Here is a 16,017-nt window from a genome sequence, read left to right as displayed (position 1 = left end):
TTGCAGTGGCAGTTGTGTGAATTCAATCGATTTACAGTGGCATTTGTTTCGTTTTATTCACTTTTCCTCTACCGTTCTCGCGTGCACGGTGGTCCATCTACTTTTGAGTCTCGGTGGAAGTATTATTTTTACTTCTCAGATATTTTTTATAATTTTCAGTAATCGAATCAAATGAATTGAAAAATATCAATAATTAAAATTAATATGAATGTGTGAGAGGTAACAATATGTGTATGAATAGCATTATTTTAACATATTACGAATTTGTGATGAGAAATAAATAATTATGGCGGTAACACTTCTTTAACCATGCGTGGGTCAAGCTTGATTAGTCTTAAATTCTTAATCAAATTCGTAAAAAAAAAATTCTTAATTACGTATGAAACAATGTTAATTTTATTATACGTTCTCGTTATTCATGTAAGTTGAACAAGTTAAGAGAAAAATGATTCTATAGCTTGATTAAATTAAGATATATTCATCACTTAATTTCCAAATTCACGTTAAAAAGCAAACTTGAAACTTTAGTTGCTCATATTATACTACGTCTAATAGTTTCTTTCACTAAACTTCAATAGAGCAGGAAGCAACCGGGGAGTCGGGTCTTTTCGGGTGGAGACATCCAAGCGGATCGGAGTAACCGAGACCTAGAGAAGAAAGGAAGAGTAGCAATGCGATTGTTAATTTCTCATTTTATGTTAATTTTTTTCACCAGATCTATGATAGGATCATTCATACTGTACTAGCCAACATGACTTTGGAGTGACGGAAAATAAGACGAAATAAAAAAACTAGAGTAAAATGAACACAACAAATCTTTGATTCAAGGCAAATCTTATTTTCTGGATCTAACCATTCCATTGAAAGTGTAAGGGGGCAATTTTATTTCGGTTCAGATATGTGATTGTGTACTTATTACAAAAGACTGCCTAGCTAAGCATCAATGGTATAAATAGACTCTATACGAATCTTGATGGATTGTGCCCTTCATCGACAAATTCTCAAAACTGTTTTACATTTCTGACTACTCAACAGCCCGACGTCCAAAATTTACTGTTAAGAGATCGCGGTCATGCCTTAAACTTCTGAGTGAGTTTCCCCACTCCTTCCCTACAATCTTCTGCGACACGCTTCGCACCTTCTTTGACGGCCAAGCTAAACTCCAAGGTGCTTTGCTGCAGCTCTTGGGCCGATCCACTGGCCTTTGAAATGGCGGCGTCTTTTAGTTCTGCAGCCCCTTTTCCTGCCTTGGGGATCCACTCCCTCAAATTGGATATGAGCAAGGCTATCTTTTGGATGATCTGATCAATTATATCTCGGGATTTTCCTTTTATATTTGTGGCTAGTGCCTTCAGCTTGTCCATTAAATTCTCCGCCCTGTTGGCAGTTCCTTCAACCGAGAACTGCTTGCCAGCATCGAGCCATGTAACCTCACCCAAGGCATCTTCTCGGAGGTTGTTGTCAACAACTACCTTGATTCCCTGCCTCTCCCAGCGATCTCTAGCCTCCTCAAGTACTTTAGCATGTTCTCTTGCTCTTTTTGCCTCATCTTCAGCCCAAGCCCTGGATTAAAAAGATTAAAGTCTTAGAATGTTGGGTGAAAAATACGAATTCACTAGATGCCTAACAGATGCATAAGACTTGGAAGCTAAATACCTGGCCATGGACAAGGCTTTCCGTTCAACCTCTAGATCATACTGTAGGCGTGCAATCTCCTGGCTTTCGGTTTCTGCTTCAATCCTAAGTTTGCTAATTCTTTCTTTTTCATAGGATATCTCTACTTTGTTACTCATTACGCTCTGCAATTGTTCCTCCACCTCATGCCTTAACTTAGACAGAACTTCCATTTCCGATTCAACAGCTGCATGCTCCTTCATCAAGGCAATATTATCTTCCTCTCTCTTAGACCTTAACCTTTCCAATTCACGTCTTGCTTCTTCAGCCATTTTCTCAACGGCATCAATTTTTTCCCTCTCCAAGGAAAGATCCTTCTCAAAATTTGCATTCACATCCTTTTCAACTTCAGCTACTAAAGCATTATGTGCATCCACAGCATTTTCTGCTATAGATTCTGCTTCAATACGTGCAAGCTCCTCACTCACCGAGTCAGAATACTCTCCGGTTGCGAGGGCAATAGCAGCCTGGGCTTTTGTTACTGGCTTATCCGGCTGGAAGAGTCTGGTGTAACCTTTAAATCAAAATTGAAAGAAATGTTAACTATCAAACCCGTAAAATTGTGTGAATATTAGAAATACAGTTACGAGCCATGACTCACCAAATGCAAGAGCAATAATACCCTGTTCTCCAGATAGGTCAGCAACAAGTGCAGGACATGCATCTGGATGTATCTTATCAGCGTCTATAAAACCAGAAATTCGGTACAGGACCTGTGCAAATGCACATAACAAGTAGAGAATTAATAATTCAGAATAATAAGTAGAGAATTAGTATTTAGACCTACAAGCAGAAGAGTAGCTCAAAAAGAATAAAACTGAAAACAAGCTTATACTGTTAACAACCTCCTTGTCAGCTTTGGGGAGATATCTTTTCTCTAGGGCCATCTTCCAACTTACAAGATCCTGCCGTGATAGAGGGCTGCAGCAAGGAATTGCACAAAAAAAAAAAGGAAAATAAGAAAAACCATTACCTATGTAATTTCGCCTAAATTCTGGAACAAAAAGCAAATCGATGAACATTTAAATGCAAGCAGAGAAACATATTAAACAAATATAGATAAGTTACTAAAAAAATACTGCAAGGCCTCACAACTAGAGCAGCTAATTTCCAAAGGTAATGAGACCATGCAATGAAACAAGTACTTGTAAATTTTCAATCATGAACAGTCAGGATAATTGGTTTGGAGGAGATACACCCGGCGTATTTAGAACTAGACCAAAATAATGCCAAGTGATTTCAATGAAACAACAAACTGAAGAGAGCACTACATTACAAGGAATAAAATATACTACCTTTCAGGAGAGAAGTAGAAAGGACTGTCATCTTCATCCATGGAAGAACGCATATCCTTTCTTGACAGCTTGCTAGAAATAAGTCCAGCTTCAGCCAAACCTGAATGGATGCAGGGAAACTATAAGCAAACAAAGCCTATCACACTATCACTTACGCTACACCACAGAAATCTAACATGCTCAAACCTTGAATGGATGGAAAATCAGGGTCTTCAGGTGTAATATCATCAAATGCAAGCTCAGTAACATTCTCAATATACATAGAAGGATATACTTTAGAGATTGAGTTCCTACAGTTAACACGAAGAAATTATGTCAGTACGTGTAGACCTATAATATGCCTCACAAATTTAAAAAGAGACTATATGTTGTGAAGATTTATATCTTGTCATGGAGGGTTTTATACCTTGAAAGAGCACTACTTGCAGAAACCAACCAACGAGCATATTCACGTCGTGTACACAAATCACCAGGTTGAACATCAGCCTCTATGACCTGAAACAGTTGTCATATTCAAATTACAAAAAGGAAACTGGCTTAACATCTATGCAACCAAAACCATAAAAAATAATGAGAACAACATCGCAATCTGTGTCGAAGATTTCCAATTCAAAATTTGTCAAACTAAAGGACTCAAATGCAACAATAGGATTGAATGTTCATACAGAGAAATTGTTGTAAAGACTTTGGAACAAGGAAATTAGAAGCAAAATATGACAATATATCATACCTTTAACACTTGCAGCGCTGCGAATGCCTGCCCCTGAACCTGATCAACAACGGCAGGAACCAAAACCTTCCCAGGTGGCACCTGTAGAGCTGCAGAAACTACAGTTGGAGCAGGTATGCCAGCAGAAGAGAAGGAATTCCCAGCATTTGGTAATTGTGACTTGTTTCTAGACAACTCACTTTCAATTATGGTATTCGTTTCCAGGGATGAACTAATTCCCTCAGCTAAAACCTGCAGTGTTTTGCTCATTTCAAGGTTTTCTTCGGTTGAAGATGAGGGTACAGTCCCTATGTTATCTTTAGACGATACCTGAGGTTCTAAAATTGTGTTTGACTGTGAAGTAAGTGAAACATCCAGAGCTACAGGTTCATTGTATTCATGTGCAACGACACTTAAAGAAGAAGACTCAAAAGTGGAAATATGATTTTCACTTCTCCCGGGTATTCCATCCTGGGGTTCAGTGCTAAGGTTTGAATCAGAGGCTTGCAAGTTAGTTGGTTCGACACTGACTAGGTTCCCTTTAAGTTCAGAAGCCAAATCTCCTATACCTACAGTGAGGCTGCTGTCAAAACCCTCAATCTCAGAGGCAACAAATGAATCATTGCCATTATCAGATTCAGACAGATCAAATTTCCTTGTGAATGTTTCAGATTCAACTGATTTGTCATCGGAAGTTGATTCAAGTGGTGAATCTCCTTTATCAGAAGCATTATTGATGGCATTGGCTTCAGTACCTCCGGATGTGTTTTTAAAATCTCCTATATCATAATCATTTTCAACTCTAATTTCATTGGGAGACTCATCAATTTCTGGAGATGAAGAAGAATCCTCATTAGTACCTGTCCTTCCTTCCGGACTACTACTGGCATCATTCTTCACATTGCTTTGATCATCTACATCTTCTGCAGTTCTATGATTTTCATCATCATATGTCAATGATCGCTCCTGCTGCGTTGTTAACGGCTCCATCTGTTGTTTTGGGCCTGAATACATCCACTTACGTTTTAACATATAGCCGAAAACAAGAAATACGTCGACTACAGCTCAAGGCAAACATGTTCCATAAAACACATATCATACACAACCATAAACAATACAAGATACAAATACTTCCATTTCCATCAACATCATCAAATTTTCAGTCCATGTAATTCAGAGCTTGATTAGTATCAAAAGAAACAAGGCAGCTACTTACTTGAATTGTTTCGCTTTCCCAAAGACAATGCCGCAAAAGTAAGCCCCGCAACAAGAACGACTCCGGCAACTCCAGCTCCCACAGTCCCTGAGAGCAAACTATTCCAAAAATGTTAGCAGCCAGACAGAGAATAAATGATATGAAAACGCCAATCTAATACAGTCGAACAATTATTACCTAAAAACCATTTCTTCCTCTGTGAGTCCAATGACTCTTCCCCATTATCTGAATTGGACCACCCTTTAAACCCGTCAGCATTTGAATTCGACCCGACCCACGAACCCCCATTGCGACGGGGCTCCAATTCAGCCCCGGACCTCTCATTGCCCTGAGCAACGCAGAGCACTCGGGCCCGACGATCCAGCTTCCCCAATCGCCTACGTACGAGAACGGAGGATGCTTTACCGCAATTGCCGCAATTGAAAGCGAAGCGAAGCTGGAGGGAGCTCGGAGAGCAAGTTGCAGTCACTGTCGCCATGGAAATTCACCGCTGCTGGTTTCGGATTGGGGGAAATTACACCCAATTGAAACGCATAGAGAGCGAGAGAGAGAAGCTTCGGTGGGGGAAGTTGAAATTAGGTCTTTTACAAGCTTGAATTTGGGAGAGAGAAGATTGAAATTATTGAATTGCAGATATTTTAATTTCATTGTCTTTTTATTTATTTTTTTGGGTGGTATTTTGATTTTAAAGAAAATTGTAGCTATGGTCCCTTAACTTTAACTCAATTGGAGTAATGATCTATTAATTAAAAATCAATTACCATTGGTCTCTCAACTCATCAAAACGTACAACTATGATCCCTCAACTAAAAATTCATTACTATTGGTCCCTCAACTTTAATTCAACTGGAGAAATAGCCCCTTAACTTTAAACCAATTGTAGCAATGGTCCTTATAATATAACTCGTTTTGACAAAAATTTTGACATAATTGACGAAAATGACCATAATTACACACTTTGATGAGTTGAGGGACCTTTATTATATAAATGGTTATTCTAACGTAACTTATTTTGACAAATTTTGACGAAATTGATGAAAAATACTATAGTTACACATTTTGATAAGTTAAGGGACCAATAGTAATAGATTTTTAGTTGAGGGACCATTGCTACAATTTACTTTTGATTTTATTATCTATTGGTGGACATGGAGGAGGTATTTTTTTTTGTTTTGTTTTTGTTTTGTTTTGGAATTTTTGAGATGAAGTGCAATATTCATTTATTAGTAGAAATACGTACATAATCAAGAATAGGGTGCTAACAGTGGGCCTTAATAAAAATCTTGTCTAGGCTTTTAACCCGATCAAAGGAAAAAATAATATTCTACACCAAATTAACTATTAAGACTATCCTCCAATAATAAATCAGAAATAAAATCAAGGGGTTCTTTGAACCAAGAAATTGGGTGATCAATCGTTAGACTCAACCGTGCAAGCCGATGTGCCACTCTGTTCGTCTCTCTTGGTCCGAAAGAAATCTTCCATTGCTTAAACCCTTGAATGATCTGCCGTGTATCAGCAAACAAGTGACCAAAATGACCATGCAAAGTTGTTCCCGCATTCTGAATAACAGCAACCACCATGATAGCATCCCCTTCCACCTGCACCTATTCCTCAATCCAATGTCGAGCAAACATAGCTCCTGCCCATACAACATCAACCTCTGCATGCATCGCTGAGCTAACTCCAATTTCCCGAACCACCATTGTAGCCATGAAACCTCATGTTGAGTTTCGAACAACAATCCCTATACCCCCATATGAACCATTCACATCCCAAGCAGCATCAAAGTTACATTTTATCCAACCAAAATCCGGATGTTTCCACTTCTGAACACGAATTCCATTCCTTGAATTTTGACAGCCACGTTTGGGCTTTAAGTTGCACATCCAATGGTGATGCATCCACACTTTCAAAGAAACTCATTACGGACCTTCCAAACGCTCCATACCAACACAAGAATCAACTCAAAATTGTCTTTAGTTATTGTTTTTGCCATATTGATCAACCACCCACCAAAGCCCTCCCCTACCCTCAGAAACATGCGAATTCCCAATGGACTACCAAACCAAATAGCAGCTGATCGTGGACACTATAACAAAGCATGTTCAACTGTCTATGCCTCTTTATCACATAACCCACATATATCCTCCGTAAAAGCCTGTCTATTCTTCAAATTCACTGGCAATGTGTTCATACACCCACACCAAACACATATTTTGACTTTCTCTGGGACCTTTGCACGTCACAGAGCTTTCCATAGAAATTTTGTCTCCTCATTTAGTGTAGATCCAACTGGTTCATCCCCACCAAGACCATGACATGTTCGTGCCACAAAGTAAGCACTCCTAGTTGTAAATATACCCTTAGGCTCTTTAGTCCAAATCATGGGATCCGCCGGATTAAATAAAATCAAAGGGATACTCAAAATCAATCTTGCTTCCTCCTCCATAAACCAATTACGAATTAAACTTGTATTCCAACGCAAACCATCGTTGTCCACCATCAAAAAACTTGTTTAGTTTTGAACTTATTTACTTTATTTTTCCTTTTTGAGAAAAATAATTAAATTTGGATTTTGACCCTTCAAAAAGTGAGATAATACATAAAAAGTAAAATTGATGTATATAATTGTGAAATATTATCTTGTTGGGCTAACTAAAAACATAATGGTGTTTCAAAATGTGGAGTTTAGCGTTTATACTTAAAGATGATGGAGGCGACAATGGTGAGAGATGGTGGTGGTGTTGGCGGCAAGCCGCGATGAGCATATTGGTGGAGGCAACAGGGAGAATGCTAAGAATCAGATGAGCAATGGTGATTGCCTCTTCCTCCCTTTTTTTGAAGGTGGTTGCCTTTCAAATTATCTTATTTTTCGCTAGTGGTAATCGTTTGAATGTGCTGTGATAATTTTTGGTGGTTACCTACTGCAAAATCTTTAGTACATTATGTTATGATTCATTGAAAACTTCGCGAATTTAGATTCCTCTACGTAATTTCTATGAGAAAGTCTAAAAAAACCACTCTTGGCTATCTTGAAGAGTACCAAAAAAAAAAAAAAAAAACCGTATGATTCTCCATTTGTTATCAAAATAGTTTTCTTCGCCAAATCTAAGTAGATCATTTGAAGTTGTATCAGTATAAACAGTAAAAAGAAGAAGAGATTTGAGGAGTAACAAGCAAAGTAGCAAATACGGTTCACTCTTACACTGTTGAATTTAACGATTGAACATAGTTTGAAATGTTGAAGAAAAGCAGACTCTCGCAGGAAACCAAAGAATATTTTAGCGCGGGAAAAACAACTTCATACAACAAACTACAACTTAAATACAAAAGCATAAAACAAACTGAGGAAATAGGAGCAACTATTTTCAATACTCCTAAAAAAAAGACTTCCTATACAATAAACAACTCATAATTTATTAAAATATAAATAAATAGCTCTTAACGAGTAATTTTACACTTACTACATTTTCATACCACATTTATACTACATTTTTAATGAGAATTTTAATGTAACAAGCACACGACTCGACACACTAAGTGTAATAATACAGTTGGTTGGAAACTCGAAAAAATAAAATCTCACACTTATTTGCCTCTTGGGATTAAGTGGGCTTGCAATGGATTCTTCATCACTACAGTAAACTCCTCTTCCTCAGAGAGGTCCACGCCATCTCCCTCCACAACTCTCCACTCAAATTTCCAAACCAAATTCGCCACAAAATACTCCAGATGCAGCACCGCCAGTCCCAACCCTGGACAGATCCTCCTCCCCACCCCAAACGGCATCATCTTGATCTCCCTGCTCCCCGTCAAGTCGAACCCTTCATCTCCGCCCAAGAACCTCTCCGGCTTGAACGCCATGGGGTCCTCCCACACTTGCGGGTCCCAACCTATATCCGCCACCATGACATTAACACTCCCGTTCTTGGGCACCAAGTGTCCGTCTAAAACCACGTCGTGCGTCACCGCATGCGCCAGCACAAAGTGCGCCGGCGGGTGGCGCCGCAGGCCCTCCAAGATCACGGCTTTCAGATACGGCAGCTTCTGCAGGACCTCCTCCCTCACCTCCTCCTCTGTTTCTCCCACAACCCCTTTAATATCGGCAAGGAGCTTCTCCTGAACTTCTGGGTACTTCACTACGTTGGCCATGATCCACTGCAGCGCCGTGGAAGTCGTGTCGGTGCCGGCGTTGAGAAACTCCGAGCAGAGGTTGACCATTTCGTCCTCCGAAAGCTTCCGCTTTTCGTTGCCGTCGGGGAGCTGGAGGTCTAGCAGCGTATCAGTATAAGACAACACATATTCATCGTCTTTGTCGTCGTCGTCGGTGCTTCTAGCCAGCCTGTCGTTGTTTGATTTCTGTCGTGCCCGAATCAGAGGGACGATCACTTCTCTTTGTTCCTCGAGGATCTTGAAGAATTCCCGCCACCGGTTTTTGAGGAGAATCTTCGTCAATTTCGGTTTGAAATTAAGGATTTTGAACCGCTCGATACTGAAAAGTCGTTGGCGCTCCACGCGCTCGATTTCTTTGACTTGCTCTTCGTTTAATTTGTCTCCGAAGCACATCAGAACCAGGAGGCAGAACATGGCGTATTGGAAATGCTCGATCACCCTGACGCCGCCGCCTTCGGTCTCGGACTGAGACTTGGTTTTGAGGCGGTTGACGAGGATGTCGAGAACCCATTTGCGGGCGTTGCCGTAGGATTTGACGCGGAAAGGGTGGAGGATTTCGGAGGTGAGGTTGCGGCGGAGGAGGCGCCAAGTGGGACCGTAGACGGCGGAGCTGATGTTGTGTTGGTTGCTGCTCATGTACTTGTTGGTGGCCAAGGCCGGTGGGCGGTCGGCGAATACGGCGCCGTTCTGGATGAGGGCCTGGTGGGCGAGGGAGCGGTCGGCGATGAAGACGACGGGTCCGGAGCCGATGTGGAGGGAGATGATGGGCCCGTATTGGACCTGGAGGTTGCGGATGAGGTGCTTGAGCTCCGAGACGGGTTTCCGGAGCCACAAGAAGCTGCCTATGATGGGGATGGAGTGGGGCCCGGGAGGGAGCTTGGGTTTGGTGATGGAACTGGGTAGGAATGGAGAAAGAAGGGGTTTGAAGAGGAAGCAGACGCAGAGGGCTATGGGGACGAGGAACCAGGTTTCCATGGTGAAAAATAAGCAATGAGACTAAGGGCAAATGCTTTTGCTTAATAAATTCTTAATTTTCCATAAATATATAAAGAGATGAATAAAACTTTTTTTAATTTTTTATTCTTATTTTAACAAAGGAGATATATAGGGGAGGGGTATGTTAAGTCTCACAAGCCAGTGATAATGTGATTCAAAACGATAATCGAACTTAAGATCTCTCGCTTACAAGTACAGAGAAATATCACTACATAAGAAAAATTTGATGTCAGTTTTTCGAAATTTGGAGTGTTGCATTTACTGGTGTTTCGAAATTTGGAGTGTTGTATTTACTGGTGTTTGCTGGAGTACAAATACAAATAGCTGAATTGGTCGGGCAAGGGATCAAAAAGTCAATCACATGTTGCATCGTTGAGATGCCAAAATGCATAAAATTGTAATTTACCTATTCTGTTTGTCGCATCGTTCCAACTCAATCACATATTGCGAAATGAAAAGGTTAAAATGTGTGACTGATTCGACTCGGATGTTTTGTTTTCTTACGCATGTCTTGCCGTCTTGGTACTAACTGAAGTTAACAAGCTTGGACTTGACAAAAAATAGAGGAACTGCCGATGCCTATCGAAAGATTTCCGTCAAGCATGAACACAATGACAACTTCAGCGGAAAACGTCTGGCATTTAAATTAAAACTCTACTGTGTTCCCTGAAATCCCTGGAAATTAACATCTCGTTTAAATTACAGTTCGTCAAGAAGCGTTACAGATTATGTATCTCTACCTAAAGCAAATAAAATTGTGAGTAGAGATACTCCCGAATCTTGTAATAATCCTCACACAAGGGGCCTTCGATCACAATTTGTTGGGTGCCGGAACCACCACCCTACAAAAGAAAAAATTATAAATACGCCACTCAGACTTTCCATCCGCAAACCAGAACTCTAGCTATGGAACTCTTAGTACTGAAAAATTGGGTGCTAATACTATTTGCATATCTGTATATGACCAACCTTATGGCTTGCATCCCCAACTTTGCGTAATGTCACATATTCACCGCATCTCAGCACGCCACCAGCAAATTCAGCCTGTCAAGGTCATCAGATCAAGATGGCGGTAAATATAATAGTTCCCTAGAGCTTAACCCTATCTCTGGGCTTCAAAACATGAAGTTGAGAACTTGAGATTACTTCACATAACGAATTTTGGGGGCAAAACAAAGTCCAACAAGTTAAGCAATGAACAGATATGGTACCTGAACACCTTTGTCTGAAAGAAATTGCTTGAAATTAGCCATTTTTAAGTCACCAACAAGGACAGATTCATGTGGTGGAGGTGGGTTTGAGAGGGGTTGTAAAGATAGCATATCATTTTCTGTCTTTCCTGCCTCAGAGTCAACCCAAGCTATTTCGTAATCTCCGACCTGTGTTTGCAATTTACATCAGAATGGTGAGGACGATGTGATTATGATATAGACAACATAAGGTGCATCTTGACGCTGTCAAGGCTACCTTTTTAAAGAGCACGTTACTCATTAACTTCTCGGACAATTGCACCTGCATTCACATAATGTGAAAATAACTTAATTAGGACTTCTGAGCCACAGATCAACTAATAAATAGATTAGTTTTCTTCTAAGGTTTTACCTTATAAGCGCATAAGTCAGAAGTAACATCAATTGTTTCTTCAATTTGAGGAGCATAAACATGCGGACAAACGTGTTTCAAGCAGTGTTGCTTCAAATGTTCTGTGGCCTCAGCTGTTCCATGAACCAAAACCTCCAGGAAAAAAAAAAACATATACTATGCCATAAGGTTTGTTTTATTAAGTGAAAAAACACTTCTGATGATTATTCAAAAGACAGTAATAAATATTCTCGGGCCAACCTGAAAGACTGACCATGAGTAAATTTCAAGAGCTGGTTATATAGATTCAATTGGTAAACTTACAAGTTTTAGAGGAGCCATATGGGAAAGAATTGATTTGATGGATCTTGCATCGGAACGGCCCTCAAAGTCCATATAAATCAATGAACACTTCACTTGAACCTGAATTAGAGAATAAACCAGAATAGAACTTAGTTTCAGTTGACGTCAAGATTGAAAAAACTATTAGTTTAGCAGACTTCTACTTACAGTCAATTCAGTCGATACAACTTTTGAAGGCCTTGTGTCAAGTATCAAACTAGCAGAGCCTTCATCAAGTTTTCCATCCATATCACCACCAACCTGAGGCAGATGAAATGTTAATATAGTGAAGCATAATGGTATGTACAAATCTCTGTTTAAAAAGATGGCAACAATTTTACGTAGTAGACCAGAGACAAGTTACTTTCAGAGAGAGAAAAAAAAAAATTAATGGCAAGCAAATATAGCTAACATGCCCAGGAAAATCACGGAGATCCCACTACTAGTCTTATATACACATCAAGAATCTGACTACAATGGGGAATGCTAAACAATATTCCTCGTCCAACTTTTAACTCTTGATAAGGATGGTTTTCAGATGACCTTATGTCAACCTTCTAACATCACCTAAGATATGAGACCATTCTTATACTTGTTTTATCCCCCCAGACCGAGTGGGAATCTAAATAGCTCAGACTTAAAAGAATAATAATTAAACTTGGAAGAAACCAAAGAATATGATGATTCACAATAAAAACTTACATGCATAGCTCCATGGTCCATGTCTTCATCCTTTATGACATAATCATCCGGATTTATAACTTCACCAAAGTCATCCCACTCAGTACTATTCTCATAGAAGGGAAACATAGGGGCAACACTGGTAGAAGGAGGAGTAAATCCATCTATGAAAATGTCCCGGTATCCACTGCCTTGTGGACCTGCTGCTGCAACAAATTATCACAAAAGCTTCTCAGAAGAAAAGAACTTGCATGGAAAGCTTCGCTACAAAGGTCAAAAGAATTAGTAAATGCTTGACATCATTCAAATAGGACATGCCCATTTAAAGAAAGTTTCTCAAACAGAAAATGTTTTCAAACCTACCATCCGGCAAAGAATGCGTATTACTAGCATCAATGATCATTGGATCACTCGTGTTGACATCAGCCCCATGAGAAGCTTTTGATTCCTCCTCTTTTACAAGACTAGCCCTTAGAGCTTCTTCCCTTCTTATTCTGTTCTGCTCTTCTTCATAAGCAATTAGCTCCTCCCCAACCAAAGGGACCCTTTTGGATATAGTAACCTTAACAGCTTTTGGAGGCGGATCTGCCTGAAGCATGCGAGCTAAACTTCCAAACTACATAAGCAGCTTAAGGTCTCAACATATGGTGCCAATTAATGCAAAAAAAAAAAAATATATATATATATATATATATAGAATGCTAATCATAACATTTAACGCCTGAAAATGATAGTTATGTCAAGAACCTAGGATACCTGGGCTCGTTCTGTAAAAAGGACAAGATTCTTGGGGTCATTTGCCCATTCTACAAATATATCGTGAGAGAAACCAGCTTCTAAACTGGCCATGGATGCTAAAACAACCTGTTTTGGACAGATGTGTCAAAGTCATTCAAACTGGTAGGCAAAATAAAAATAAAATACTCCAAAATGTATATAAGGTAAACCTTGGGACCATCAGGAGCATCATCAAGTTCACTCTTGTTAACTAGAAGTCTGATTCGCCTGCAAATGTTTGCAAACATACATAGTAAATCGTTCAGAAACAGTAATATTCTACTTAGTGACTCAAAATTTCAAATAGTCATGAGTGAACACACATAGAAAAGACCACTTACTTCAAATTAAAAACATTCTCACGTGTTTTCTCAAAGGACTTTGCTATCGCATCACTCATCCACTCAAGGAAACTTTTTACGTAATCGATTGTGCTAGATGCAACATATGTTAAAAAGAAGATGGGATAGTTCAAATTTTCCTCTGTCCAAGACTGCAATCGATGAGAAGAACCAATATCAAAAAATGCAACAAACTTGACAAGATAAAATTGTTGCGGTGTTGTAATAAGGATAGAAAACAGCACTCATCTCCCCTACCGATTCCAATATCTGGACGAGCTCCATAACCCTACCGGCAGTATCAACAGGTAATAGCACATTTCCATCAGATCGTAGAGTCTTCTTTATGGCATCTGAATAAAAACCAGAATAAAAAATTGTCTCACAGAATAAAAGAACCACATTCATTTACATGTACAGATAGTTGTTTGTTCCATACATGTTCTGCAACAGAAAAACCGAAACAATGAAGAGAAACAAACATTTCAATTCCTGGTTCATAAGAGTACTTAAGATACCTGTAAATTCCTTGTCCTTTTGGCGTCTATAAGGCTGATTGTTCAAAGCATTATAGGCATCTGTTATCAGAACAGCAGGGCGTACGAAGGCTGATTGATTAATTCCATTCAAATGCCTGATGAAAATCACAGCAGTAAGCAATTCAAAATCATCATTCCTTATTCCAAAACATCATCTACACATAAAAAATAACCAAACTTCCACTGGTAGTTAAAAAAGAGAGTGAAGAATTACTTCTCTTTTCGATGGTTGAAGTCCACAGCATATATAACATCCTCCCCGTCCTTTGTTATCTTCCAGACGGTACCACCCAAGAGATGCCCAGACACATGGGGTGAAATCACAATTCCCTCTCCTTTGCCTACAAACTATATACATTAATACATTCGTTTTCACTCCACCATTACTTATATTAGTTTATATTATTTATGTATAATGCATAATAATAATTAGGGTTTATTGGCATACCAGAAAGATGGTGATTTTGAGCATAGGTTAATCTGGTGAAATTTTGGAATGCAGAATCAATGTCATCCAGTGTAAAAAGGTCAAAGTCTGATACTTGCTGCAAAATTAAACAAAAATTAAATCAAAATTAACCAAAATTAGAAAACCAAATACATACAATCTGTAAATTCGCATAAAATTATGATTTGTGGATTGATTGTGGAGCTACCTTGCGAGAGAGGAACTGATCATACATAGTGAGGAGACCTAATCTGTAAACCGGCTCGGTGGAGAAGACGGGTGCAGAGAGGCCGAGCTGCTTCATGGCATACGGAAGCGCGCCGAGGTGAAGTGTATCTGGATGCGACAACAACACTGCATCCACCGTCGAAGCTACCCTGCACCACCGCAATTCCACCATTGAAGCTCCGAATAGAATGCAAGTTAGAGATTGAATTGAAGAGGGAGAGAGAGAGACCTGGAGAGGGATTGAAGGAGGGAGGGGTCGAAGTGGTCGTTCCAGCCGCAGTCGATGAGGAAGTTGAAGCCGTCGATTGAGACCAAGTACGACAGCGGATTCTCGTTGTAGACGCCGCACAACGGCGTTACCTGAACTGAAGTTCCCATTCGAATTCTTCTTCGTCTTCTTCTGGGTCTTTCTCTCTCTCTTAATCTCTGCAACTCCAGAGACTGAAAGAAGTAAAGGAGGGGATGGGAAAACAGTTGACGGCGCCGTTTCTCGTTGCTTCTCTCAAATAAAACACGACATGTCGTTTCCCAAACCAAGTGAACTTTTGTTTACTTTTGGGCCTTAATTTGAGAGTATGTGATGTCCAATCCAACCCCATAAAAAACAGTGATTGAAAATGAATTTTAAACTCATATTTAAACAGTACATTTTTGAGATGATTTATGAGGCTAGTGGATCATACGATGGTGGGTAGAGAAATGTTGAAATTTATCTGCAAGTCTTTTCAGCCCCTAAAAGAGTAGATTGATGTAACGAAACTATCAGTTAGTCCCGTTTTTAACAAAAAATGTAGATAAAAAGGTACATTACGTAAGGCCAATTGATAAAGACAAAAGACCAACCCTTTGAACTAGAGTGGGAGCATTTTTGTTATGGTGAGTATCACCGGTATATTAAGTTATTAACTATTGCCAAAGAAATTCAAAATTTTGAGATTTATATGTCGAATAAAGATTAAATCACTCATCCTGCAGTAATCAATGCGGTGGTCATGCTCACCATCACTTAAGGAC

General features: G+C 39.5%; 3 protein-coding genes across 7 annotated transcripts; all 3 read right to left on the bottom strand.

Annotated features, from left to right (window-relative positions):
- Positions 1–817: 817 nt before the first annotated feature.
- On the bottom strand, positions 818–5,516 carry LOC137733738 (stress response protein NST1-like). 4 transcript variants are annotated; one of them, XM_068472907.1, is made up of 11 exons: positions 5,072–5,516; positions 4,895–4,981; positions 4,539–4,682; positions 3,700–4,457; positions 3,376–3,464; positions 3,156–3,259; positions 2,970–3,069; positions 2,520–2,595; positions 2,276–2,387; positions 1,657–2,188; positions 818–1,563 (listed from the first exon to the last, which is right to left on the bottom strand). In XM_068472907.1, the coding sequence occupies exons 1-11, from the start codon at positions 5,370–5,372 to the stop codon at positions 1,071–1,073; spliced, it is 2,796 nt and encodes a 931-aa protein (XP_068329008.1). In that variant the 5' UTR covers positions 5,373–5,516; the 3' UTR covers positions 818–1,070. The 4 variants fall into 4 exon arrangements, with proteins under 4 accessions (XP_068329008.1, XP_068329010.1, XP_068329007.1 ...); XM_068472909.1 differs by having other exon boundaries at positions 3,700–3,788; XM_068472906.1 differs by having other exon boundaries at positions 3,700–4,682.
- Positions 5,517–8,291: 2,775 nt separating this feature from the next.
- LOC137735442 (cytochrome P450 89A2-like) lies at positions 8,292–10,084 on the bottom strand. Its single transcript, XM_068474866.1, has one exon. The coding sequence runs from the start codon at positions 10,043–10,045 to the stop codon at positions 8,486–8,488; it is 1,560 nt and encodes a 519-aa protein (XP_068330967.1). The 5' UTR covers positions 10,046–10,084; the 3' UTR covers positions 8,292–8,485.
- Positions 10,085–10,627: 543 nt separating this feature from the next.
- On the bottom strand, positions 10,628–15,451 carry LOC137733383 (cleavage and polyadenylation specificity factor subunit 2). Of its 2 annotated transcripts, none has more exons than XM_068472535.1 (18): positions 15,233–15,451; positions 14,984–15,152; positions 14,776–14,872; positions 14,542–14,668; positions 14,307–14,422; positions 14,047–14,141; positions 13,789–13,940; positions 13,618–13,675; positions 13,427–13,534; positions 13,034–13,286; positions 12,692–12,876; positions 12,158–12,250; positions 11,972–12,070; positions 11,669–11,800; positions 11,534–11,578; positions 11,278–11,445; positions 11,036–11,110; positions 10,628–10,908 (listed from the first exon to the last, which is right to left on the bottom strand). In XM_068472535.1, the coding sequence occupies exons 1-18, from the start codon at positions 15,379–15,381 to the stop codon at positions 10,807–10,809; spliced, it is 2,223 nt and encodes a 740-aa protein (XP_068328636.1). In that variant the 5' UTR covers positions 15,382–15,451; the 3' UTR covers positions 10,628–10,806. The 2 variants fall into 2 exon arrangements, with proteins under 2 accessions (XP_068328636.1, XP_068328637.1); XM_068472536.1 differs by having other exon boundaries at positions 12,692–12,873.
- Between the last annotated feature and the right edge of the window lie 566 nt (positions 15,452–16,017).

Source organism: Pyrus communis, chromosome 5 (assembly GCF_963583255.1).
Source record: "Pyrus communis chromosome 5, drPyrComm1.1, whole genome shotgun sequence".
NCBI lineage: Eukaryota > Viridiplantae > Streptophyta > Magnoliopsida > Rosales > Rosaceae > Pyrus > Pyrus communis.
Note: the sequence above shows the minus strand (reverse complement) of the source record. Positions and strands in the feature narration are given on the sequence as shown.

Excerpts from the sequence above, each read along its gene's own strand:
- LOC137733738 (XM_068472906.1), bottom strand. The coding sequence starts at position 5,372 with ATGGCGACAGTGACTGCAACTTGCTCTCCGAGCTCCCTCCAGCTTCGC. Across the intron at positions 4,982-5,071 it reads GAGGAAGAAATGGTTTTTAG|GGACTGTGGGAGCTGGAGTT; the intron begins GTAATAATTGTT and ends GTTTGCTCTCAG. Across the intron at positions 2,596-2,969 it reads TTCTACTTCTCTCCTGAAAG|CCCTCTATCACGGCAGGATC; the intron begins GTAGTATATTTT and ends TCCTTGCTGCAG.
- LOC137735442 (XM_068474866.1), bottom strand. The coding sequence starts at position 10,045 with ATGGAAACCTGGTTCCTCGTCCCCATAGCCCTCTGCGTCTGCTTCCTC.
- LOC137733383 (XM_068472535.1), bottom strand. The coding sequence starts at position 15,381 with ATGGGAACTTCAGTTCAGGTAACGCCGTTGTGCGGCGTCTACAACGAG. Across the intron at positions 15,153-15,232 it reads CTCCTTCAATCCCTCTCCAG|GGTAGCTTCGACGGTGGATG; the intron begins GTCTCTCTCTCT and ends GCGGTGGTGCAG. Across the intron at positions 13,287-13,426 it reads TTTTTACAGAACGAGCCCAG|TTTGGAAGTTTAGCTCGCAT; the intron begins GTATCCTAGGTT and ends CTGCTTATGTAG.